At 41.0% G+C, this 24,564-nt stretch overlaps 2 protein-coding genes across 2 annotated transcripts in view; one reads left to right on the forward strand and one right to left on the reverse strand.

Annotated features, from left to right (window-relative positions):
* UBAC2 (UBA domain containing 2) overlaps window positions 1-24,564 on the forward strand; it is a 164,855-nt gene that overhangs the window by 80,054 nt on the left and 60,237 nt on the right. The window contains exons 5-6 of the mRNA XM_065902222.1: window positions 20,102-20,225; window positions 23,651-23,698. Of these exons, the coding sequence (XP_065758294.1) occupies window positions 20,102-20,225; window positions 23,651-23,698 (172 nt within the window). The remainder of the gene's footprint in view (window positions 1-20,101; window positions 20,226-23,650; window positions 23,699-24,564) is intronic.
* Window positions 569-15,142, reverse strand: LOC136144304 (G-protein coupled receptor 183). The gene is made up of 3 exons (XM_065902072.1): window positions 15,019-15,142; window positions 7,299-7,452; window positions 569-2,196 (listed from the first exon to the last, which is right to left on the reverse strand). The coding sequence occupies exon 3, from the start codon at window positions 2,164-2,166 to the stop codon at window positions 1,096-1,098; it is 1,071 nt and encodes a 356-aa protein (XP_065758144.1). The 5' UTR covers window positions 2,167-2,196; window positions 7,299-7,452; window positions 15,019-15,142; the 3' UTR covers window positions 569-1,095.

Here is a 24,564-nt window from a genome sequence, read left to right on the forward strand (position 1 = left end):
CTCCAGGGAATCTTCCTGACCCAGGAATCGAACCCAGGTTATACAGAGGTATTTCTGTTTGGTCACAAGAGTTGGACATCGCTTAGTGACTAAACAACGATAATGTTGTAAAGAATCCTGGTGACTCTGAAGTTCATGATTTTCCATTTTACTCTCCATCTTAACAAGGCAAGCCACAATTACACCTCCACTGCTCATCCTCCCTACCCTTCCTGGTAACCCAACCCACTGAAATACAGATACAGGGTACTGCCGACTTCTGTATAAATAAGATTCCATCCCCTAGGGACCCAAGAAAAACCAAGGCTATTTGCTTTTTTTTTTTTTTTTTTAAACTCTCAAGAAGCGCTTAGCAAGTGTACCCTCTTTCCATATGAGATCCTTGTCATGTTCCTGGGCAGTGGTCCTTGAACGCTGTGCTGGCTGCTTGGGAAGAGCTTTCATTGCCTTCATCACCATCATCATCATAAGGCTTTGCTCCAAAATCTGCCTACTGCTAGTTTCCTCTTCTGTGTAACTTTTGCTGAGAGTTCACAGTGAGCATTGAAGGACATACTCATAATTTTGTAGCATCTAGCTCTTTATTCAAAAACAAGTTTCTTGAGATGAAAATTTATGACTCAGGAAAAAAAAAAGGTTATTATCAAGGAGGTAAAGTCTAAGATTGAAAGAAACATGAATTGATATGTTATACACAAAAAAAAAAGAGAGAGAAAGGGAATATTACAATATTAACATTTCTACACTGGCAATATACAATTTGAATAGTTTTTTTTTTCTTTTTTTGAATTATTGGTGAGGAACCTTAATGATTTAATTTTTTGTTAACACAAAACTTTTCTTTTTACACTGAGACTTATTAAAATACCCTCCCTTTTAAAGGTATATTATTTCATTTACAAATAAGAATTTTGCTGAATGTTGTTCTTGAGTGTAAAAATATATCAGTTTACTTCCAAGTTGGAGGTGAGAAATAGTGCCCAGTGAAAGGAATTCAAAAGAATCCTAATGGGAAGCCTAACACTTGTTATAAGAAAAGTCTTGCAAAATTCAACATACAGTCTACTTTGGTATAAATCCAAGACTCCTTTCCTTTTACTTTCCATTTAAAGACTTGGAATGTATCATCATTTGAGTTTCTGTCATTTCACGTGAGTTTTCTTCAGGGGCTGACCTCACAGCACTGGAAATTGATACACTGACTTGACGTTTCAACATCTTCATGACCTTTCTCTTGTACCCTTTACATGCAAAAAAGTATATAAAAGGGTCCATACAGCAGTTGAAGTTCATCAGACATACTGTAAAGTGCAGAGATATCTGGAATGAATGTCTTTGGCTGCATTCCAGGAGACCAGGAAAACTAAGCTTCTTGATCATGTGTTGAATAATTGCAACATGATACGGCGTGAAACATACAACAAACACAACAATTATAAAAATAATTGTGTTGAGAGCCTTTTTGTTGACACCAGATTTCTCAGTTAGCGGGTTCTGTTTGGCAGTTTTAAAGAGCTTGCAACAGATTTGAGAATAGCAGATAAGAATAATGACGAGCGGAATTACGTATCCTATGAAACAGGCACCAAGCAGAATCCAGGGGAGGGATTCGGTTTCCTCGAAGTTTGGATATTCCATACACGTAGTCCTGTCAGCCTCCTGTTTTGACATAGGGTTTATGAGTAACGGGAGTGTTTGAGCAAATACCACAATCCAGACAAATATGCAGATGCCTTTCGCGTGTTCAATTCTTTTTATCTTATTGTACCGCAGGGGGTGCACCACAGCAAAGAACCGATCAATGCTCAGGCAGGTCATGAAGTTCACACCTGCATATGTGTTGATGTAAAACACAAGAGCGGTTATCCTACACAGGGCATCGCCGATTCTCCAGTCAAAGCCCAGTGCATAGTAGGCTATCCGTGTAGGCAGAGCCGTGGTAAAAAGTATATCCGAAATCACCAAGTTGGTTGAATAGAGAGTGGTAGAATTGATTTTTTTCCTGTTCTGAATAATGACAATCAAGGCCAGTAAGTTTCCCACAAGCCCAATTATGAAGACGATGCTGTAATGCAGTGGCATGAGGATCCTGGCTGTATGGTGGTGGGCATAGAGGTCACAGTCGCTTTCCAGAGAAGCTGCAGAGGGTGTAGTGAAATTGTCCATTTTTATATCCGTCAGTGGTGTTCAGGGTCTCTAAAAAAACCAAGAAGGGCATGTTTTATTAAAAGCATTCTTGTAAATCTCCTGCATTGGCAGGGAGGTTCTTCACCACTAGTGCCACCAATTTGTGGAATACAACTAAAAGTTCTGATTATAGGGAAATTTATAGCTTTAAAGGCAAACATTAAAATAAAGATTGACAATCAAAAAAGAAAAATTAAAAGCATTTTTAGGGACTTCCCTGGCAGTCCAGTGGTTAAGACCTATCCAGGGAGCACAGGTTCCATACCTGGTTGGGGGACTAAGATCCCACATGCTGAGCAGTGAAGCCAAAAAAATTTTTTTTTAATTTTAAAAGTTTTAAAATATAAATAAAACAAAAAGCATATTTAACTAAAAGTGATATAAACTAACTCCTTGAGATCTAACTTAAAATGTCAAGATTTATATAATTTTCAAAAATCTGTATGTCATGTGGTTACAATACTATATTGTAACAGGAGGAGCAGAGACTGAAATTTATGCTTTTACTCTTAAAATTTGGTTGTTTTGGCAAAGCTGTGGCAAAGGAAATAGAACCATTTAAATAGGGCAAATGTATTTTTGTGACAAGGGAATGCACTAACTTTTTAGGCAGAAATTTCCCCTTCATTTTTTTGGATCATTATCTGGTAGAGTAAAATCACGTAAAGCACCCCACACTTCAGAAAGCGTAAAACTTTGCTTTTAAATTGAATATCAGTTGGACTTTTTTTTTTTTTGTCAAATGCATATCACTGCCAGGAAATGAAATCAGTCACACATTTATGTAGCGAAATACGAACTTACCACAGTAGTCTGATTTGTGTTAACCCAAAAATTATGAGAAACAAGCTAAGGCCTTTGTTAGGAACTGAAAGTTAGGTTTTCTTTAAGAAAAGAAGAAGAAGAAGACTGTGACCACGGCAATCATGACAAAAACAACAAAAAAAGAAGAAAAAGAAACAAAAAGAGAAAGGAAAAAGTCCTTTGAGGGGAGAATGTTAAATTAGTGTTAAGCGTATCACTCTGCAGGTGTCCCCCTGATGTATGCTGTGTGCATTCTTACATGTGCACACAGTAGGAAAAATTAGACACGTGGCATCCTGTGTTCTGTTTTATTCATTTACTATGTTCATGGATCAGGGTAGTCTGTCTTTGTCATATGTGTAGATCTCATGTATTCTGATCTCTGTGTTAGATCTTACGTATTCTGAAGTGTTCCAGTGTTAATGCATAATTTGCTTCCCTACCCCCTTGATGAATACCTGGATTATTTCTACCTCTTTTCTTATTATAAATAGTGTCTAAGATGAAAAGTGAAAAACTCCTACAATAGAAATCCATATATAAGGATGAACTTCGATAAAACTAAGAAACAGCAGAGTAATAAATTCTGTGAAGTTTTTTCTGTTTGTTTGGCCACACCACATGGCATGTGGGATCTTAGTTCCCTGATCAGGGATTGAACTTGAGCCCCCCTACATTGGAAGTGCGGAAACTTAACCACTGGACTGCCAGGAAAGTCCCCTGTAAAGTTATTTTTAGAAGGAAAATACTTTTGTGGTATGTCTCTATGCACAAATCTCATCTGAAAGTCACTGTAACTGAGGGAGAAGTCAACATATCTAGTAATGATGGTACTGTATGTTAAAGGGAAGAACTCTGTTTCTAGCCTTATCAAAGCACTGACTAGACATCTGCATCTTCAACTGCTGTATTAAATGAAGTGGAAGCTCTGTAACAATCTTAAAACAGTGATACCAACAGAAAAAGGCGGTTCTGAGAGGACTGCACTAATGTCATAGGTGTGTATTACCTACAGTGTTGATAGGTTAATCATGAAAATATAGGAATACAACCTAAAGCAAATGGGAGCAAAAAAGGAAGTAGAACTTTTTATTAATCAAGGGAAGACAGGAAAGGAGACTCTGGGAAAAAGCAAAGGATGAGAATGGTAGGTTGAAAAATCAAAATAAGAAGATAGGGAAAGTGTCTCGACAAATTTAAATACATTGATGTGAAAAAGTGTTCGTTGCTCAGTCGTGTCCAACTCTTTGAGACCCCGTGTACTGCAGCCCGCCAGGCTCTTCTGTCCATGGGATTCTCCAGGCAAGAATATTGGAGTAGAATTTGGTGTATGACTCAGGGAACTCAAACCGGGGCTCTGTGACAAGCAGAGGTGTAGGATAAGGAGGGAGGCTGGAGGGAGGTTCAAGAAGGAAGGAATACACACACACACACACACACACACACACACACACACACACACACACACACACACACACACACACAGATTCATGTTGATGTATGGCAGAAACCAACACAACATTGTAAAGCAATTATCCTTCAATTAAAAATAAGTAAATTTAAAAAAAAAATACTGGAGTGGGAGCCATTCCCTTCTCCAACAGATCTTCCCAACCCAGGAGATCGAGCCAGGTCTCCTGCATTATAGGCAAATTGCTTCCCATCTGAGCCACCAGAGAAGCCCCAAAAAGTTGAAAGTGAAAGTGTCAGTCGCTCAGTTTGTGTCTGACTGTTTGTGACCCTATGGATTATAGCCCACCAGGCTCCTCTGTCCATGGAATTCTCCAGGCAAAAATACTAGAGTAGGTAGCCATTCCCTTATCCAGGGGATCTTCCTGACCCAGGGATCGAACTAGAGTCTCTTGCATTGCAGGCACATTCTTTACCATCTGAGCCACCATTGAACTCACCTCTTAAAAGACAGAGACTATCAGTTTGGATTTTTAATAATTAGCCGTATACTGGTAGCTCAGTGGTAAAGAATCCACCATTGGAAGGCTAGAGTAGCAATAGTAACATCAGAAAAAAGTAGAATTCAAAGCACAATCAATATTAATAGAAACAAAAAAATTCACTACACAAGTTCAAAGGAACAGTTCAAGGACATAAAAATAATCATAAATTTTACATGTAACAGCAAAATTTGACAGAATTTAAAGGAGAAATTGTCAAATCCACAACTGTAATGAGAGCTTAACACATTTTTATTAGAATATGATAGGTAAAAAAGAGAAGATTAACCCAACAGGACTTAAATGCTAACAGAATTTGTGCTTAAAGCACATTAGAATTCTTTGCAAGTTTGACCTTGTACTCAGTTATGAGACGTGTCTCCAAAGTCTCAGAAAATCGTTAGCAAGCAGCTCACATTCCTTGTGAGTAAGGGCTTCCCTGGTGACTCAGGTGGTAAAGAATCTGCCTGCAATGCAGGAGACCCGGGTTCAGTCCCTGGGTCAGGAAGATCCCCTGGGGAAGAAAATGGCAACCCACTCCAGTATTCTTGCCTGGAGAATCCCATGGACAGAGGAGCCTGGCGGGCTACAGTACCTGGGGTTGCAAAGAGTCGGACACGACTGAGCGACTAACACAACATAACACAACAGCAGTTCACATTCCTTGTGAGTAGTACAGTGCGTCTAAACCAGAAATAAAAAATAAGTTAAAGAATCAATTTGGACTCTAGAAATATATTTTTCTAAGGAACTTACAGAATAAGAAATCACAATGCAGATATTGAAGATCTTAGAACGAAAGGACAAAAGTATTATAAAACGGTGGAGTGGAGTGCAGCTAAAGAGTTAACCCAAGATTGATGCAAAGCCTTGAAGGCATTTATTTCTTAAAAAATTGAAAGTAGCTAAGTTAAATAACTGAACTGAAGTTAAATATATAGCTCAAGAAGCTAGAAAAGAACTGAGTTTGCCCCCACCCCCAAAATAGAAGAAAATAATAAAAAATAAATGGAGTCATTGATGAATTAGAAATCCAAACAAAACCCACCCAATAAGTATAGGCTTTATATTTTATGTGTTTTGGTCGGGGGGTGGGGTGGTGGGAATGGAGTGATTCTCGAAAGGCAAATCGTAGAATTGCAATTATGAAATAAAGAGAGAAGAAACTTTATCCATTAGTTGGGAAAGGTTTTGTATGGGAAGCAACTCTGCAGAAACTGAGACTGGACACAGATGGAAATTCCAGGCACAGGTTGCAGGAACAGGCATCAAGAGCTACCTTTGGTTTTTGAATTTTTGTGAAAAAAATTTTTTTCTGAAAATCTCAACATTTAAATTAATATTTTGAGGAATCTTCCAAAGCAGGTTCCTGGGAGCTGCCTTTGAAAATACATGGTGGGAAAAAAAACAACAACAACACCGTGGAGTCTGCTAATCCTCCATGTGAATAAGAATGGTTGTAGAGGTTAGGAAAGTTACACTGACTCTGAGAATGTGTCACTGCCCACCAGCTGTAAAGCATGGCCAACTGCCTCACTGAGCGAAGTCCAGCATCCAATAGTATCCATCAAAAATAAGTGTCTTTTGATGGATGGAACACAAAAGGCAGTGTTTTCAGAACATTTATCCTAAGGAAAAGATGTTTAACACAGTGTCAAATTTTAAATGTGAAAGTTTGCAACCAAATCAAATGTCCATCATTAGGGAATTGGTTAGTTTATGACCCTGTAGTGAAATAGGACATGGCCACATAGATGCCTGTTTCCTGACGGGGAATAATGTTAAGTAGGGAAAGCAGAGTCCACGTCAGGCCACTTTGGAAGGAAGAAAAGCAGTTATTTACACACACATCCGTGCATGGATATAGAAGCCAGCACATCATTTTGTACAAGTAAATTTTGAGTTTCATTCATACCTTCTCAATTTTGACACCGAACATGAATTAACTTACTATATGAGTAAATAGGTAAATACTTCCTTTTAATGTGAGGAAAAATTTACAATTCAGCTGTTGTTGCCAAAGCCTGTCCTCTGACCTGTGTTTCAGAGCTCACCCCTGAGTGTTCTTTATTCAGATTCAGGCCTGAGTCGTTGCTGGCCACCCACCTTAAGTGATATCTGGAAGACCCCTCCCAGCTGCCCTGGCAGCCAGGTGTGGCCAGCACCTGCCTACTCTGCCCTCGAGGCGACCCCTCTCAGCCAAGGTAGAGGACACGCTGGATTCTTCTCCCTCCCCACCTGGCTGCCAGCCTCCTACCCCGTCCAACGCTCGGCAGGGGCAGCCGCTCCACGCTGCCTCTCGAGAACCGAGAGTCTGTGGTTTCAGGGTGGTCGAGGCGTCAGGGCCGTCCTTACCTGTGCACAGACAGCTGGGGCACACGTGGTCTTGCCGCTCCGGAGCGGGCAGCCGGTTCTTCCAGCAGATGGTGGGGATCCCGTTCCAGGAGAAGCGCCTTCCCAGGTCGAGGCCAGGCCGGTGGACGCTGCGTCATAGAGCCCTGAGGGGAGACTGCAGAGAGGCCCCATCCCAAGTCAGAGAAAGGCGCTTGCACAAGGGGGCCGCGCCCGTGGGCTGACCCAGAGGCTCTCGGGTACAGGGGAATGTGGGCTGTTTTGAAATGTGTGCGTTCGGCTCTTTAGCAGCCTTTGGAAGGTCAATTCCGTCGATCGACAGCTCTACCTTTGGTGGTGTTATTATTAATGCTATAGTTCTAGTCCACTTTATCTTTTTCAAATTGAGAGAAAAACCTTTTCATATATTTAACTGTTATACTGTTCCTGTATCAGGCAGTCCCAGTTTGTTATCATATTCCCTCAGAAACCCTATTTTGTCTCTTCCTTTAATCCTTTTAGGATTCAGGATTACTTTCCTGTACCTCGACTTACTCCATGCTTTTATTCAGGAAAAATGGTTTTCTAGTGCTCCCTCCGCACGCCAGATCCTGAAAATTCAGACATAATACCTTTTAATGTCCGAGGACCTACACCTGATGATGAATGGATGCTAGAAATGTGCTCTTGTCCGAATTAGGTGTTATATCATTGACACACCCGGGTTTTGCCTGCTCCTTGCGTTACAGTGCTCCTTTGTCAACCTTTGCATTGCAAATTCCCCTTTAAACTGTTTCTAATCCTTCCTCTTTTAGTCATAACCAAATCACGCCTTTCTTTACCTCTTTGTTTATCTTACACTGAATTTTAAACATTTTTCATAATTGTTAAGACAACAGCATCTGATGTGTTATTGAGGTTAGATATACTGAGTTGTACTTGAAAGTCCTATGGCTCGCCCTTTTATTGCCTTGAGAAAAGCACAAAGAGGTGCTTACTCTAAATCTTTTTTCCTTAGAGTACTTGAACCTCTAACAGTTATAATTTCACTGTAAAGCTTTCTGGTGAAAAGACGTGCCCTGTCGCTGAGCTGTCCTCTGTGCCTTACTCCGGAAAGGAGGAGGGTTGCCCTGAGGGCACAGATGTACCTGGGCTGCGGGGAGTGTGGGTCCTTATTCAGGTTCCACCCAGGGAGCCACAGGGCAGCCATCCGTTCCAGGCCTCTTAAAGTTTGTGTTAATAAGCAAAGGAAGCTGGCTCAGTTTTGTCTCTGTCACTCAATATTGATCCTTTTAACTTTACTATTATCCTAACATTTAACAGCAAGTTCTTCCACAGCAAAATATGAATAGCCTCCAAAGTATTTTTACTTATGTCTTGGGGAGTGGGCCTGTGTATGTGGTTTTCTGTAGATTGATTTCCTTACTAGTTAGGTTAGCGAGCATTTCTTAAGACACTATCATCTCATTTTTGCATAACCGGACATGTTTACATGAACTGTCATGTTCTTTCTAGCCACAGAAAGGAAAAAATAAAAAGCCCCCTCAAAACTCATTTATTAGTATTTCAGAAAACTGTCCAAGAGCTAGCGTGGTTTGTACTCTAGAAATATTTACCCTGGATACCAACTTGGAGGCAGTGTGATTTTTTTCACAGGGTACTGATACATACTTTTTGCAGTCTCAGCTTACTTGCTTGGATAATTAGTGTCTTAGCTTTTATTTGTGGCAGAAACAGAATAAAGTCTTCATTATATTCAAAGATCTAGTAAATGCTAGAATATTGGCTCTTAGACTTTAGCTCTAAGATTCCTGAAATGTCACCTTTATCCCTAATATGTATTCACTTAATAATCATCAATGCTTAAAATGAGAAGGGCTTAATCTTGTAGTAATTTTGTTTAATTTCAGGCCTTAATTAATGAACCAAATGGGTCAAAGCATGCTGACAGGATCATTGCTAAGAGGTGACTTGTCTGTGAGGTGAAGTCTGCTCAGGACCATGTTTACACATCGAGATGGTCTGAGTCAAAGTGCCCACAGTGGCCTGCACCAGAGAGGAAGTTCCTGGAGCACGCTCTCAAAAACAACCCAGGGGGCCCCAGAGTGGACGTGCAGATGCAAATGATATTTGACTGTTGTTAAATGATGTCTGATCCGATTCTTTGATTTCTGTTGATACACTGTCCTTTGGTTATTTTGTTGAAGAGGGTTAAGATTGAAGAAAGATTTCTAAGTGGGGGAAAAGAAAGTCCCTGGGAAAGGGGTGGGCAGAGAAAGGCTCCGGACTCAAAGGGACAAGGATTCTGTCTCCTGGGGAAATAGACGAGCACAGGTGTTTCAGGACAGCAGGCTGAGGCTGATCGGCGCCTCTGGGGACAAACACTTGGACTTCCCAGGTGGCGCTAGTGGTAAAGAATCTGCCTGCCAATGCAGGAGGCATAAGAGACACAAGTTCGATCCCTAAATCGGGAGGATTCCCTGGAGGAGGGCATAGCAACCCACTCCAGTATTCTTGCCTAGAGAATCTCATGGACAGAGGAGCCTGGCAGGCTACAGTCCATAGGGCCGCACAGAGTCAGACCCAACTGAAGCAACTTAGCACGCATGAGGACAAACATACTCCATGGAAGAAATAAATCATTGCTGCTTCCTCCAGTTACCCGATTTTTATACGTATTTGTCAGGGGCTTGGAAAAGCCTTCGTGTTCTGGAAGCTGAGCGAACAGGGACATCTGAACCTGGTCGAGTGTCGCACACCGGGGCCTGGCAACCACCCAGGGATGTTTTTCACCTGCTTCAAGGTGAGAAACCACTCGAGCAGTTGTGTGTCCCCACTGCCCTGCAAAATTTAGTCACGAGTCACATCTGACTCTTTTGCGACCCTGTGGACTATAGCCCACCAGCCTCCTCTGTCCCTGGGATTTCCCAGGCAAGAACACTGGAGTGGGTTGCCCTGCCCTCCTCAAGGGAATCTTTCTGACCCAGGGATCAAACCTGCGTCTCCTGCACTAGCAGGCAGATTCCTTACCACTGGACCACAGGGAAGCCCACCTTGCAAAACAGGAGCAGTAGAGTCATTCCTGATTGTCATTCTGATTGTGGAAAGAGTCCCAAGGCACGGACAGCATTGAACAGCACAGGCCCAGCCTTGCTTCCCGCCACTGGCATGGCCAGGCGCCTGTTCCAGGCCACTCTGAGCCGCTGTGATGTCAGTCCATGCCCGATAACCTAGTCAAAGAAATCTTCCCATGCTATCAGGTGTCCCGCCGACCCAACCAACTTTGAGTCCTAAGTTGGTAGCTGTGTCCAAGATTGATTTTGGGGGAGGATGTACAGGGAACATCGTCCAGAAAGCAGGCTGATAGCTGCCTCCATGTCTCCGAGGGAAACCACCCCCCCACCCCGCCCCACCCCAATGCGCCAGAGCGTCTATGTCAGGAGTCTTGTCATCTGCGATCAGTGTGTCTGAGGGCAGCTCGCCTCCCTGCCTCCTGGGGAGCTCACTTGCTTTCTCTGATCTGTGGACGGGTGACCCTGCGACTGACCCCAGGACATGGTCTGGTCCTGACTGCCTCCTGGTAGGTCTGCCCAGGGTCAGGTGCAGGCCAGTGCGTGGGGTGCATCTTCAGAAACGAAAAACACCTCAGTGTTGGCTGGTCTGTCCTTTCCTCTTCGTGCCTCCGTGGTGTCCTGAACCCCGTGGAGACGCCGCACCTTCTGTAAACGCGTACGTCAGAACTGATGGGAAAGTGAAAGGTGCCTGACCTGTGTTACCTGCTTAAACACCCACTTGCACATTTGGGGTTTTATGTAGTCTGGCTATTTTTCTTTCACCTTTCATTGATTATTTATTCCTCCTGTGGCTTTTTGGCAACTTGAATACTGACTCGAATGATATGGAGGTCTTCAGAGATGAGGACAGAGGAGGTAGTAGCACTGAGGACTTGAAATATGTGGCATATTGTTTAGGAACTGGAAGAAAAAAAAAATTCCCACCCTAGTATGCTTTTCAGTGTAAGGAAGACAAAGGCCATTTCCGTGTGGCATGATTGGACCTATATGCAAGATAATCAACTGCATGAATATATGTATATAAATATATAAAGACTTCTTATAAAGAAGGGCTGAGTCAGTATTAACCTTTATCCCCTGAATCCAAAATGTTTCCAGAAATAACATGTACCTTTTCTCCTTAAAGTCTGAGGAATTTTCAAATTTTGCATTTCATCTCTGTTATCTCATAGAAATTAGTCAGAAACGTTACATATCCTTACTTTATGGATGAAGGGAATTCCAGAGAGATTAGATCTCTCGCTCAGGGGTCCTCCCCCCAGGACAGGTGCCAAGCCAGGGGCCACGCAGGCGCCCAGGCCTCCGCGTCCTCTGTCACCCCCTGCCTCCTGCCAGTCAGTGGTTCCTGGGCCTTCGGCCTGCTCACCCCTCCTCCCTGCCCCCTGCACGCGCCCTTCTGTCTGTCTGTCTGTCTGTCTGCCTGTGTGTGTGCTGCTCCCTCTGCTCTGCCTGTCTCAGGCTGCCCTCACTTCTCTCTGGAGCTGCAGCTGCAGCCCCCACTGGTTCACACGGTGCCCTCTGGACCCGCACAGACTGCACGCTGTCTGTAGTGACGCTCAGTTTCCTTCGTGATCGGGCTCCGCTTCCCTCTTTAGCTGGATCTCTGACCGTCTTCCCTCCCGTGACCTCAAGCTCGGGCCCTGCTGGAATAGGCTGTGTTCTCTCACAGCTCTCTTCCTTTCTGATCCTCTTCCTTCTCTCTGGTGCCTCCTCAGCCCCGGCCTGCATCCTCCACTCCTGCTTTCTTTCCTTCAGGCCTTTGTTCAAAATCAGCTGCTCCCAGAGGCTTCCCCGATTCTGTCCTGTCCTCTCCTCCCTCACAGCACCTGCCCCGCCCTGTGGAAAGGCAGCGTGGGGCGCCGTGTACTAGCGTCCGTACTGGTTTTTGTTTTGTTTTTCCTGTTTCCTGCTAGCCTGTGAGGTCCTGAGAGTGGCGGCTGTGTTAATTTGGTGTTATCTCCAGCCGGCCCATCATTGGTGTTCAGTAAATACCCATTAAGGAGTAGCAGAGTCCCAGCTTTCTTGATCCTCCATCGGAGTTTATTTGTTAGACTACAGGGTGCGTTTGATGAATAAAAGTAACCAGTAGTATTCAGCATAGATTGTGTCCCAGGCACTGCCCTGGGCACCCTAGGTATACTCATTCCCAGACTGTCACAAAGCTTTCCCAAATCCATTGCCAGTGGTGAAACCAAGGAACAGAGCGCTTACGAGTCTTGCCTCAAGACACAGCTGTTAAGTGTCAGGATTTACTCCCGGCAGATCAGCTCCAGGAATGACATTCAGTGTAATACATTTTAGCTTCTGCTCCTATTTCCAGCATGATCTGATGTTATTGGTAGGAAACAAGTAAAATAGGAAGACATCTCAGAACTTTTAACACATACCAGCTCAAACACCTGCCTGCACCAGAGGGAAGAGAAGGGCTGGGGAGACAGGACAAGAGAGGGAAGGAGGAGAATAAGTTGCTGTCAATAAGGAGTTCATTAATTTATCTCTAGCATATTTTAATGCAAGTAAAAGTTTCATAAACGAATTTAGACTTCACTAGCTTTAACAGAATGTTTATGAAAATAGTTTGGACTGAAGTCTCCACCAAGAGATAGTGAATACCTAGGACGACTTATGCTTGTTAAGTATTTGCAGATATTTAACAGAATATTTTTATTTCTCTGTTCAGGCTTTCCAGATACCACAAGGATCTTTGTCAACTCTGTTGTTTTTCAGGGGATTTTCACATGTTAGTTATTTTATCTACCATTGAATGCCTGTGTTTTACAAACTTCTTGGGAGGCTGGGAAGCTGTATGCACTGGGGGATACTACACATCCTTAGCACATGCACAGATGGGACATTTTAGCAGCTGCAGGGGGCCCATAACCATAGCAGAGAGACTACTGTCCCTGCCAAACTCCTTTACTGGCTGGGGAACTCTTTTTTTTAGTTGTAAAGTTTTAAAGGGTGCAGATTTTATCTCATGTTATCACCTAGAATGTTTCAGATCTGGCCAGCTGCAGATATCTAATCAATGCCTATGGAAAGCATAAATGAATAAAAGTCATAGAGTGACCTGAGTTAACATTTATTCCATTAAATGACTGGTCATGTTACTGAGAAACTCTCAGAAGCCAGTTGAAAGTAATTTATCATAGGCTTTCCCACCGCTCACACAATACATGAGCCTAGTGAATGAGGACACTTTCTGGAACCGCGTGCTCTTTGCAGCGTCATATTCAATAACTGCGATTAACCCCTCCAAGAGAAACATGCACTGAAATCCTGGCAGATGCAGAGTCCAGCCAGGCAGCACAGTTAGGTGTATAGACATCCATAGACTCAGTCTCCATGTGATATGTTCTCTAAAGATCTCGAAAAAAGTTCAAGAAAAAGAAAATGCCCACAGAAGTGGTAGGGCAGGGAAACTTTGCCTGTTGGATTCATCCTTCAGTGGTTTAATGGGCAGAGGGAGGAGAGACCAAGGCGAACAGGCAGTTTTCCAGCACTTTCTATGACAATCAATGTTATATAGCACTTACGATGACACCCAAGGACTGGGCAGTATGGTTACTCCCCATTTTACAGGTGAGGTAGATGAAGCCCGAGAAGTACCATGTCCAGGGTCACGCAGCTGTTATAGAAGAGAGGGCAAGCCTGACTCCAGAGCCCATGCTCTTAACCACTATCCTATATCGTACTTGGAGCAAGACGCCCCCCCTCAAAAAGCACACCCTCCTTTAAAGGAAGTCTCTGCACAGCTTACATGTTACCAAGAGTTTCTGTCACCTCTGTTCCCAACCTGGGCATAAATATTGCCAGTTCACTGCACCTAGTTCATTGTTTTGTGATATTTTTTATGCATACAGAAGTTCTAGGAAGAAAATACCAAGCTGTGTTTAGCCTTTCTGATCTTCAGATAAACATAAACAAGCACTGTTCCTTTTTCACTTATTAGATTAATAGTTTATATTTAGAATTAAAATACTCATGTTGTCAGAGAAGCAGTGAAGCCCAGACTGTCTGCCACTGGTGGGAGAGTAAATATTTCTGTAAACTGAAAAATATCAATTTTAACTAAAGTTCTTTTTTTTTTTTTTTTTTTAATGTGTACCCTTTGCTCCAGGAATTTGACTACTGAGATTCTATCCTGAGAAATAATAGAAAGTATAAAAGTAGAGAAGTAACAGAAATACAGGGAAGACTTTTATGTACATAGATCTGTGGTCAAATAGTAACATGTACTAACTTTTCAATTGTGCTGAATAACTTCATCACAGTACATTTATGTGTAGGAATGCTCCATTCTACATTAACTTTGTTCTTTTCCTTCATAAAGTATCCTGAAATACTGGCAGTATTTGCTGATTACTTGATACTGTTTTTTGTAATTGTGAGTTCACGCAGAAATACAAAGTAAGCCCTATTGTTTTTTTTTTTGGCAAAGATATTTCTGGCCTGATTCACTACCTTCACCTAGCTTAATATCATCTTATTAGAACTGCCAGTCACCAGAGAGTCTCAAATATATAAATGATAAGATTTCTGATGTTAGAAATGTTTATAGCTTGTTGTTAAAAAAGTTCTTTACCTTTACTTTAAACCTTAACTAGACTTTCAAAGTTTTTCTTAACTTACAAGAATTTGTTGGAAAAAGCAAAATATCTGTTACTTACCTCTCAGTGCCTTGTTGGGGCCCCTGTGTGGCGGCAGTCAGTATTCGCCCAAACTGAAGTAGGTTAACCTTGGCATGTTGTTTTAAGGGAGATTACCAGACATCCTTTTATGGTGGCGGCTTTTTTTTTTCTGTCACCCTGTGACTGAGCATAGTAATGATCAGTTAGCCTCATGTGTGCGTGTGCACTTTTTTTTTTTTTAATGGGAAGTGAAATTTTTCTGTTAGTGATTTTTTTTTTTTTTAAGAAAAGGGTTATCCAAAAACCCCTTGGAATTTATGAGTTGTTGATATCTATGGAACTTTATAAATTTTTCTATAAAGATTTAAGTTAAAAAAAAAATTCTTTGGAAGAGACTGAAGAAATAAACCTTAACCAGGGGGGAAAAAAAGGAATATAGCTACCGATGATGATGTATCCATATTACGTGTGAAGTATGAGTGTTAACATGTTTTAAGGAAAAAAGTCAATTTTGCCAATTCTGTCTGGAAACGGTGCAGGGAGTAGTTTACTCATTCTGTGTCTTATCAGCAGCTTAATGAGAAAGAAATAGAAGTTTCTGTGGTGAGTGGAGGAAAATGCTCTTTTGCATGTGTATAATGATTAGTTGGTGTTTTTAGGCAGGAGACCAACCGACTGGATCAGTGACTGCATGAACCCATGTTAACAAGGGAGGGGTTGAAGGGGGCGTCTTACAGCTAAAATCACCTGTTACTCTCACAGACCTGTGCTGTTCACCTTCAAGTTTTAATCGGCTCAGTTTAAACCAACAGTGCCACATGGATATCAACATGCAAATTGATTTGCAGGCTAAATTAATGGAAATAGAGCTCTCAGAATACGAGAGATGATCTGGCCATTCTCAGTGAGCTCAAGAAACTGCAGAAACTGCATTTTACCAAGGCATGGATGACCTGGAGCCTGCCCGGGAGGCGCGGGCTCTGGGTCCCAGGTCTTAGGAGGAAAGATTGAATGAACTAAGCATGTTCAGGCTTGGCAGGGATGTGATCATTATCTTCATGATCACAGTAAAGGGTTTAGGTTGCATGTGTCAATCTTCCTAACTCCAGAGGGTAAAAGGAAGGCATGTAAGAGGAGGTCACAGGAGACAGCTCTCAAATCAGAGTAGGAAAGCAGTTCTCAAAAGTTGGGGTCATTTGAAAAAAAGGAGGCACATTGCCTCTTGTTTTTGTGTGCTCAGTCATGTCCAACTCTTTTACAACCCCATAAACAATAGCCTGCCAGCCTCCTCTGTTTGGGGTTTCCCAGGCAAGGATACTGGGATGGGTTGCCATTTCTTTCTCCTGAGGATCTTCCTGACCCAGGGATCAAACTGGAGTCTCCTGCACTGGCAGGAGGATTCCTTACCACTGAGCCACCTTGGAAATCCATCTCTTCTGTAGATGCTTGCATAAATCAGGTGTCTGTTTGGAGGGCTGTTGTAGAGAGAATTGAATCATTTGGTAGGGATTTGTGACTCTGTGCCCTCAGAGACCCTTCCACTCCAGGATTCTGTCAAAGTGCTGAGGACTTTTAGCCTCTCGGTGTATTATTCCGTTGAGGTTATTATAAGCTCTACCGTGCTGAAGATGCATAGAGAAACCTTGTCAAACAGAAGAGTACCGCTTACCTAAGTTCTTTGGGACTCCATGCCACTATGTAAAATAAAAGTACTGAACTAAGTGATCACCAAGGTAACTCCTAGTATAAAAATTCTCTGAGTGGGAAATACAGAGATTTTATCATTTGGTTAGTCAGTGTGGTAAACTTTTACAGAACTAGTTCCTTTAAAACTTGGTTTGAAGACTCCTTTAGACCATGAAATTTTGAACCTTGTTTAATGTCCCTGGATATGTTCCAGTGTCTCCTGGTTTATAGTTTGTGGGAACTTGAATAGAATTTGTATCCTGTTGTTGCGTGAAATTTGTATAGATCTTAATTATGTTGAGTTGTTCATAGTGCTTTTCAGATCTGCTGTATCCTTATACTTTTTTGTCTATTCATTCTATTAATTTTTGAGAGTTTGATGTTGAAACTACAACCAGAAATCTTAGTTTTTCTACTTAAAAAATAATTGTAATATATAGTGAAACTATATGTAACTTTGTTCTGTATTTTCCAAATCTCCTGTAAATATGTTATCATGCTTCATAATTTAAGAAATAAAAAAGAAGGGAAAAAAGAAAAAAAATTTGGATTGAAGAAGCCTTGAAGAAGACACTGTTGAGAAGTTTTTCAATTTGTTGAAAAGCCATCCTGGTGGGGTTTTTGTCTTTTAATTTTCAAAATAATTTTTGTTAAGTAAAACATTTTTATTTTATGAACTTGTCTAGGTAAAGTAAATGTTCTAGCAAACTGGATCTCCCCTTTTTTTGGTATTAGAGTAGTCAGTATATAAAGAAGAGGTGCCAGGGTAATTGTCCTTTGAGATGCTGTTGATGTTTACTGTGAGATAGTTTCATGAGTTCACAAACCTTATTTTTATTGTTGAAAGTTACCAGGATTTCTTTACTTGTACTATAAAAGTGGAGTCACTGTCCTTTTTCCATAGTAAATGTAAGATGAACATTTGTGACCTGACCTGAGTGCTTCTATTTTATTTGTTCTGTCAAGCACAGTTGTGAGTATATAGGAGATACTCAACAAATGTTAGTGACATTAGTGAATGAATCCTTTACATCGTGTATTCCTTTGTACTTCAGCCCTGTATGCTTAAGCCAAATAGGACTTCCAGAAGTTAGCTGTTCTCAATATGAAAAGGTCAGGCTGAGTTACTGTTGACAGTATAAAGAACAAATGTTGTTGTAAAATAAGGAAAAGAGAAAGACTGGTCAGTGACTAATAACACTCAGTGTGTATAGAAATAGCAATGGAAATTTTCTACAGAGCAGCCTGTACCACCGTGGTCTGAAATATGTGCTTTTGTATATTGGGTAGATGTGGTTTAGTATTTAGTCATCATTTAAAACTACATAGTGATGAATAACTTCTAAGGAATTTTGAAACTTCTTCTATTGGTATATAAGATATGAACTGTGGTCATTAAAATTTCTATCAATATTTCTTAGTTTACATTGAAATGTACCCTCAAGAACTCTGCTTCAGATGTTTTATTATACTGTCACTCTTTACATTTATTGCTATATGTTAGCAGAAGACCTTCTATAAATTGAGTACCTAAAGACATGTTCCTTAGTCAGAAACTTCAAGTACAACCAAAATAGGGTTTTCTTATTATTACCAAGAGACCAACAGGCCATAGTTTGAGTGTATCTATGAAACTGTATGTCTTAATCCCATTAAAATAATAAAGCAAGAAAAGGGGCTTTTTAAAACAAAAGACAAATCCTGCTGTATGGCTTTACCACTTTAAAGAGAAATTTATTTATTCAGCAAGTACCAATAGAAGAAGTTTCAGAGTGCTGCCATCTACCTCATTTTCAACATGTGTTGGCTTTTTGCTTTGTTTAAGAGTAGAAGGGACAGTGGATGATTTTTTAATAACATATTCTCTATCAAAGATGGGAAAATGTTCTAGAGGGACCTGTTGTTTCCACAGAAATGGCAATGAGAACATTTCTTTGTGGAAGTGAAAAATATTTCTTGCATTTTTCTTATGATGCAATAATTTCTTTGTGTGACACCACTCATCCAAAATACGAGGAAATAAAAGACTAATTAAATTAACAAGTGTTTAATGAAGAATGTGTGTTAAGTGTGTGTACAAACCACAGGACTCATTCATGTCTCCTGCCTTACCCTGGTAGAAATGTGTGTTTGCAATCCTGGAGCTAGTTCCTTGAGGTTAGGGGCTGCTTCCTACTTAGAGGTGTTAATGGAGCTGCCTCTCACACAGCGCCCAGGTGATTGATTCATTGATTCACTCGAGCAGTGAAACTGGGGTAGTTTCACGGGCAAAGGAGAGCAGCTAACCACCAGGAGGGTTGGAGAAATCACTGGGGAGAGGAGCTGAGCTCTGTCGTACACCATAAGCGTAAGTTTCCTAAGCAGAAAAGTGCAACAGACACTTTTGTGTTGAAAGAATAACCTGCATCAGTGAGTAGTCAGCAGAGGGTAAGGTACCCAGGGAGCATCTGGACGGGGAAGGGGTGAGAGGGGATGGGCCAGATCAGGGGAAGGGAGAAGAGGATGGTTGTAGGAAACCACACTGGTAAGAAAGAATCACAGGGTTTGCTAGTTCATCCTGATGTTTGAATTTCCTCTTTGGATACTGGGAGCCTGTGGAAGGAAGGGTTTTAACCAGGGGTGTGACATGATCAGAGCTGCGTTTGGGGAAAGAAAATACTGTTGGCAGTATTAGGAGATGGATTCAAGAGAAACAAGTCTTCATGTAGAAAGACGTTTGTGACTTTTGAGCATGTCAAGTTGAAGGTATCGGATCGAATTTCACAGCCAAGGTGAGGGGACAGTCAGACAGCTTGGAAACTCACTTCATTTTTTTTAGTTGAGGGCGTAGAAGGGCTTAGGGTTATCCAGAGAGAGACTGGAACAAGAAAAGGCTTCAGTGGAACCCTGGAGACAGTAGAAGAGAGGTGGGAGAAATCATGGGTAAACCAGCAAGAAGCAGGGTTTTAAGACAAAATCAGGAAGACATTTGAGGAAGGGAGGACAGGAGCACAAGCCTTGTCAGGTGCTACAGTGAAACAATTGGACAAAGTCTGACATGAAGATTTTGCATTTTACCATGATGAACTGTAATGTTTCTTGATTTTGGTTTGTCTGACTTCTTTCATCAGATTTCAAGTCATTCATGAGAAGAAAATGTAGCATCAGCTTTACATTTTCTCACAGTGCTGATGGTTCATTAGTAGATGCCAAACCACTACTTTGCAATAGCTTTGGGAGAGTTAATGAAGATTAGATAGAGTTCTCATAAAATATTCTATATCTGTACAAATTATTTTGGCTGTATTGTACATGTAGAAACCAACTTGCATATCTAAGATCATGCTTTCAGAACGAAATAAAATGATAAATAGTGTTACTTCAGATATACATTTGCCGTTGGTGTTGTAAATTGAGCATTATACCATAGTGATTTTTTTTTTATTTGTTTGCATAGCCTGGCACCTGTGTTTGCTCTCTTTGTACCATTTTACTGCTCCATCCCAAGAGTCCAAGTGGCACATATTCTGGGCCCGTTGTCCATCACAAACAAGACACTGATTTATATATTGGGACTACAGGTACAGTATACATTTTTCTGTTCACATTTCTTTAACCAGATCTGTCTCTCTCTCTCTTCTTTTGTTTTTTTTTTTTTTTTTTTTGGTCTTTTTCTCATTTGATCTCCTTGAAAACAAAGTTTTTTTTCCCATAAGTTTGGCTTCATGATCTATATCAAATGTTCAAAGGAAGTGTTACAGAACAAGAACATCAAGGTATATAAGGTACTAGAATACTTTCATAGCCTTTAGAAATCTGATAAGCGCTTTCACTGTAATTTGTATCGGTGGAAAATATTTTAATTTTGTTGTACAATTGCGAGTAAGTACTTTTTCAAAAATCGCAGTATGAAGTGGAAACATGAGAACAGTCCAAAGGCGGAGCGTGGAGAGCCACTGCCAAAATTAATTCATTGAATACAGAGTCACAAATAAAGCTCTGAAGCAGGAACCAGATGCGCTTTGCCAGCCTCATGGCTCCTGTGCTGCAGCCGGCTTGATTGCACTGTCGCCATTCGCTAAATGGTTTGACCCGATGACCATTAGTGGACTTACCATTTGACTTAAATCGAAAAAGATTGTCTTCACCAACATTCAGTGAATATTAATTGCTCTCTGCTAGGTTCCAGGCCGAGGAATAGAAGACACGTGTGATTTTCAGGTTTCTACCTGTAGCATTATACCTGTCACTTTGCTCTCACTCTCACACCTTTTAATGTAAACTTTTATTCTGCTGTTTCCTGTGGTACCATATGCAGCTTGGCCTTTTGATCCACTGTCAGTACTCATAACATTCCTTATCCCACACACATCAAACCGGATACCAGTGCCCTCCTCCCTCCCCTTTTAACCTTTAGCATTTCCTCCACCTTCTCTTGTCTGCTCTCACGTGTTATCAATGGCCCATCTGGGGTGGGTGTTTCCTTGCCACTTTTACAACCATTTCTCATGAAATATGTTTATTCCTCATCTCTCAGCCTATGTAGCTTTACACTCCCCTTTGTCCTCTCTCATACTCTTATAACCTAAGAGCCCATTTCTACATTTCACTCTTATTACTAGAGTTTGCAGTGGCATGCTTAATTCTTTTCAAGATGTCCCGACAGAAGGCAGAATGCAGTGGTCGCAGAGTCCCCTGGACCAGGGGCAGAGACCCAAGTTCCAGTTCTGACATGGCATACGCAAGCTTGACACTTGGGTCGGGTCATGGAAGCCTCTGGTCCGCATTTTGACTCTAGTTAGAGAGCAGCTTTGAGTGCGGAAAACACTGTTTCGTTACCTGTAGTGCGGGAATTCAGTGGCGCACTGTGGCAAGTCTTTGGAGCCAAGTGGACATTGGTTCAAGTACTTGCTCTGGTAATTATTTTCCTTTTCCATCACTTTTTCTGAGCCCCCATTTGCCCACCTGTAAAGTGGGAACAATGATGTCTATTTTACAGAGTCATTTGAAGATTTAGAGATTGTAGCATTGGGTTTTGGGGCATAATCAGAACAAGTAATAAGAAACTAAGTCTTTGGTTCCTAATATTAATAATTTATGTCTATATGACTGCCACCTTTGGTTTTTCTGAGATCATGAGTGGTTTTGTTTTGTCGTTTTTTTCCTTTTTTGTTTTTTGGTGGGGTAGAAGTTGATGCAGAAAGTAGAGGTGGAGATGCTCCAGGCCTCTTGATAAAATTCAAACTCTTTAGTGTAAATGACATCCAGGATTTCTTCTTGCCCATCTAGTATTGACTCCCACCCTTCCCCTACCTTGACGTGAGTGTGAACCTTTTATTCCCCAGACTTCTGTTCCCTCCCCACCATCCCTCCCCTCCTAACCTTCACACACGTTTCTATGCCTCTCTTACTCAGCAACTTTTTGAAACCAGGGACGTTTCATAGATGAGTGATTGAATGACTGTAGTCCTTATCAGGAGAGCAAAGACATTTGTTGTGTACATTGAAGTACACGGGGCCCAAGAGCGAGTCATGTAATGCCCAGTGCTAGGGGCCGTGGAGGATAAAACGAAGCTTGAGGTGCAGCATTTGCCCCTCTGGGAGCCCAGCAGTGAGAAAAAACACACAGCAAGTGCTGCGGAAGCATTATTGTTCTCTGTACTTTTGGAAGAAGACTACAGAAAAGTATTTTTCCACCTAATTCTCATTCTTGTTGTTTTCAAAGTCATTGACACTGAACAAGCATCCACACTCGATCAAAGGATTAAATTTTAGATCAAGGGATTAGAGTTGCAGCCAGTACTCATTTCTCCATGAGCTAACACAAGAGCACAGCTTGTCAGACTCCTTTTTACCTGTGCTTTGCCATCCCTTACCTTTGTATCCGTCTTCTTCCTATGTATCTTTTTTTCTATCTATCCTTGATAAATGTGCACGACTTTGAGGTTTTCATCTGGCACTGATGTCAGCAGTGAACCTGCTTCTTTCTCTATGAGCAGAAATGCTTAAACTCCCTATCTAGTGATCTAATGATTTAATTGTGAACAAACACTAAGATACAAATCTTTATTTTTAGTCTGCATATGTGACTTCATTTTATTCTCTAAATATTTCAGTATTAATATTATATTTCAGTATATTTCTTATAAATAAGGTCGTTCTCTTGCATAACTACTGTTCAGTTAACAAAATTGGGAAAATAACATTGATAAAGTCTTATTCAAATTTTACCAGTTGTCCCGATATTATCCTGTTACTAGGCTACAAGTCTTTCTTTCTTGCAGGAACACTTGGGAGATGTTTTATGACTTTAAAAAAAAACAAAACAAAACCCTGAACACAATCCTTGGATATAAATGATTTGAAAAAGGCAGAGATTTCATGAGACCATTTCTAACTACTTTTGCTATTAACGAACTCTGAGGCCTGTTACTTGGTTTGCTCTTTTCTGGGCCGAACTGGAATGAGGGGATCAGTGGTTCAGCAGAGCAATATGGGGCAAGGACCTGTATGCTGACAGATGTCTTCCATCTAAAACTAGAGTAGCAATAATAAGAAATTGAAATAAGAGAATTATATGAACTATAATATATGTCATTACTTGATACTAAACATTGGGTGGTGACTACATATTTTCCGTGTTGTTAATGCTAATAATTTCTGTCCATATAGTACTTTACTTTGTGTAAACCAGTTAATGTTCATTTGTAAACAAAAATGTGCTTGAATTTCACTTATTTTTCTTCACACAAGAGTGAGCTGGTTTCAACCAATCTGTTTTAGGCTATCAAAAAGCTGAGTGAGGTCTTGGTAGAAGAGGAAAGAAAAGAAAAATTGGTATATTATTTTCCTCTATGTAACAGAGTATTTGGTAATCTATTTGTTTAGATTAAGAATATATATAATTAAGACAACAGAAATGGTAATGACTATAATTATGTAAAAGTAAATATGCTGTGACTGGCAGTTGAATTTCATTTTTAGTTGCTTTTTTTTTCTTTTATAGCTTTTCACCTCTGGTTCCTACATCTGGATTGTAGCCATAAGTGGACTTGTAAGTGTGATTTCCCCCCTCCCCCACCTCCCCTCTTTCCTGAAGAAAGTTGAGGGAAAATGTCATATTGAGAGTATGGGTCATATTCAGTTGTCTTCAGATGTCAGATTCTATCTCAAAGCTACTTCCTTAGTGATGAAAAAGCCAGTTACATGGATCATTGAGACAAAAGAGGCAGATTGTCTCAGTTTTCAAGGTAATTTTAGTGAAAGTTTTAGCCAAGTTTCTTGTCCGTGTTATTTTTAAATTACATTAGCAGTAGTCGAGCTCATAGCAGGACGAAAACAGCAGAAAAGAAAATGAAGAAGTCTGATTTGTCAAAAGTAGGGAGAGATATTTTGTTTCTTTTGGAAAGAGACTTGGTCATGCAAGAGGAAAAATAAGGTTAAGTGGAAAGTCAGTTGGATGAGAACTGATGCAAGATTCGTCAGGGGGTGTGGCCGGAGAAGGAAGAGGGAGCTAGCTGAAGAATTTGGGTGGTATCTCATCTGTGTGCCACACAGAAGCTTCATCTTCCCCCATCCCCATGCTCTGTATTGTTTTGTTTTATTTTAATTAATACATATCTTCAACTCTATGAGGTATCAAGAAGGAATCTAAAGCATGAAATTGGGCTTTATTTTTCATCCATGGCTTAAATTCGAACTCCCAGATTTCTATAAAAAATAAGTTTATAGCTAGTATATGTGGAACATAGTTTTAATTTCTTTCTTGGAAATGACTAAGAAAGTTACAGACTAGATTCACAGGGATATGTATAACATCAACGGGAAAAGCTCTGGACATGGCTTTGCATTCCACTGGGCCCCCCTGGTGGCTCGTGAGTAAAGAATCTGCCTGCAATGCGGGAGACCTGGGTTCGATCC

Source organism: Muntiacus reevesi, chromosome 11 (genome assembly GCF_963930625.1).
Source record: "Muntiacus reevesi chromosome 11, mMunRee1.1, whole genome shotgun sequence".
Taxonomy (NCBI): Eukaryota; Metazoa; Chordata; class Mammalia; order Artiodactyla; family Cervidae; genus Muntiacus; species Muntiacus reevesi.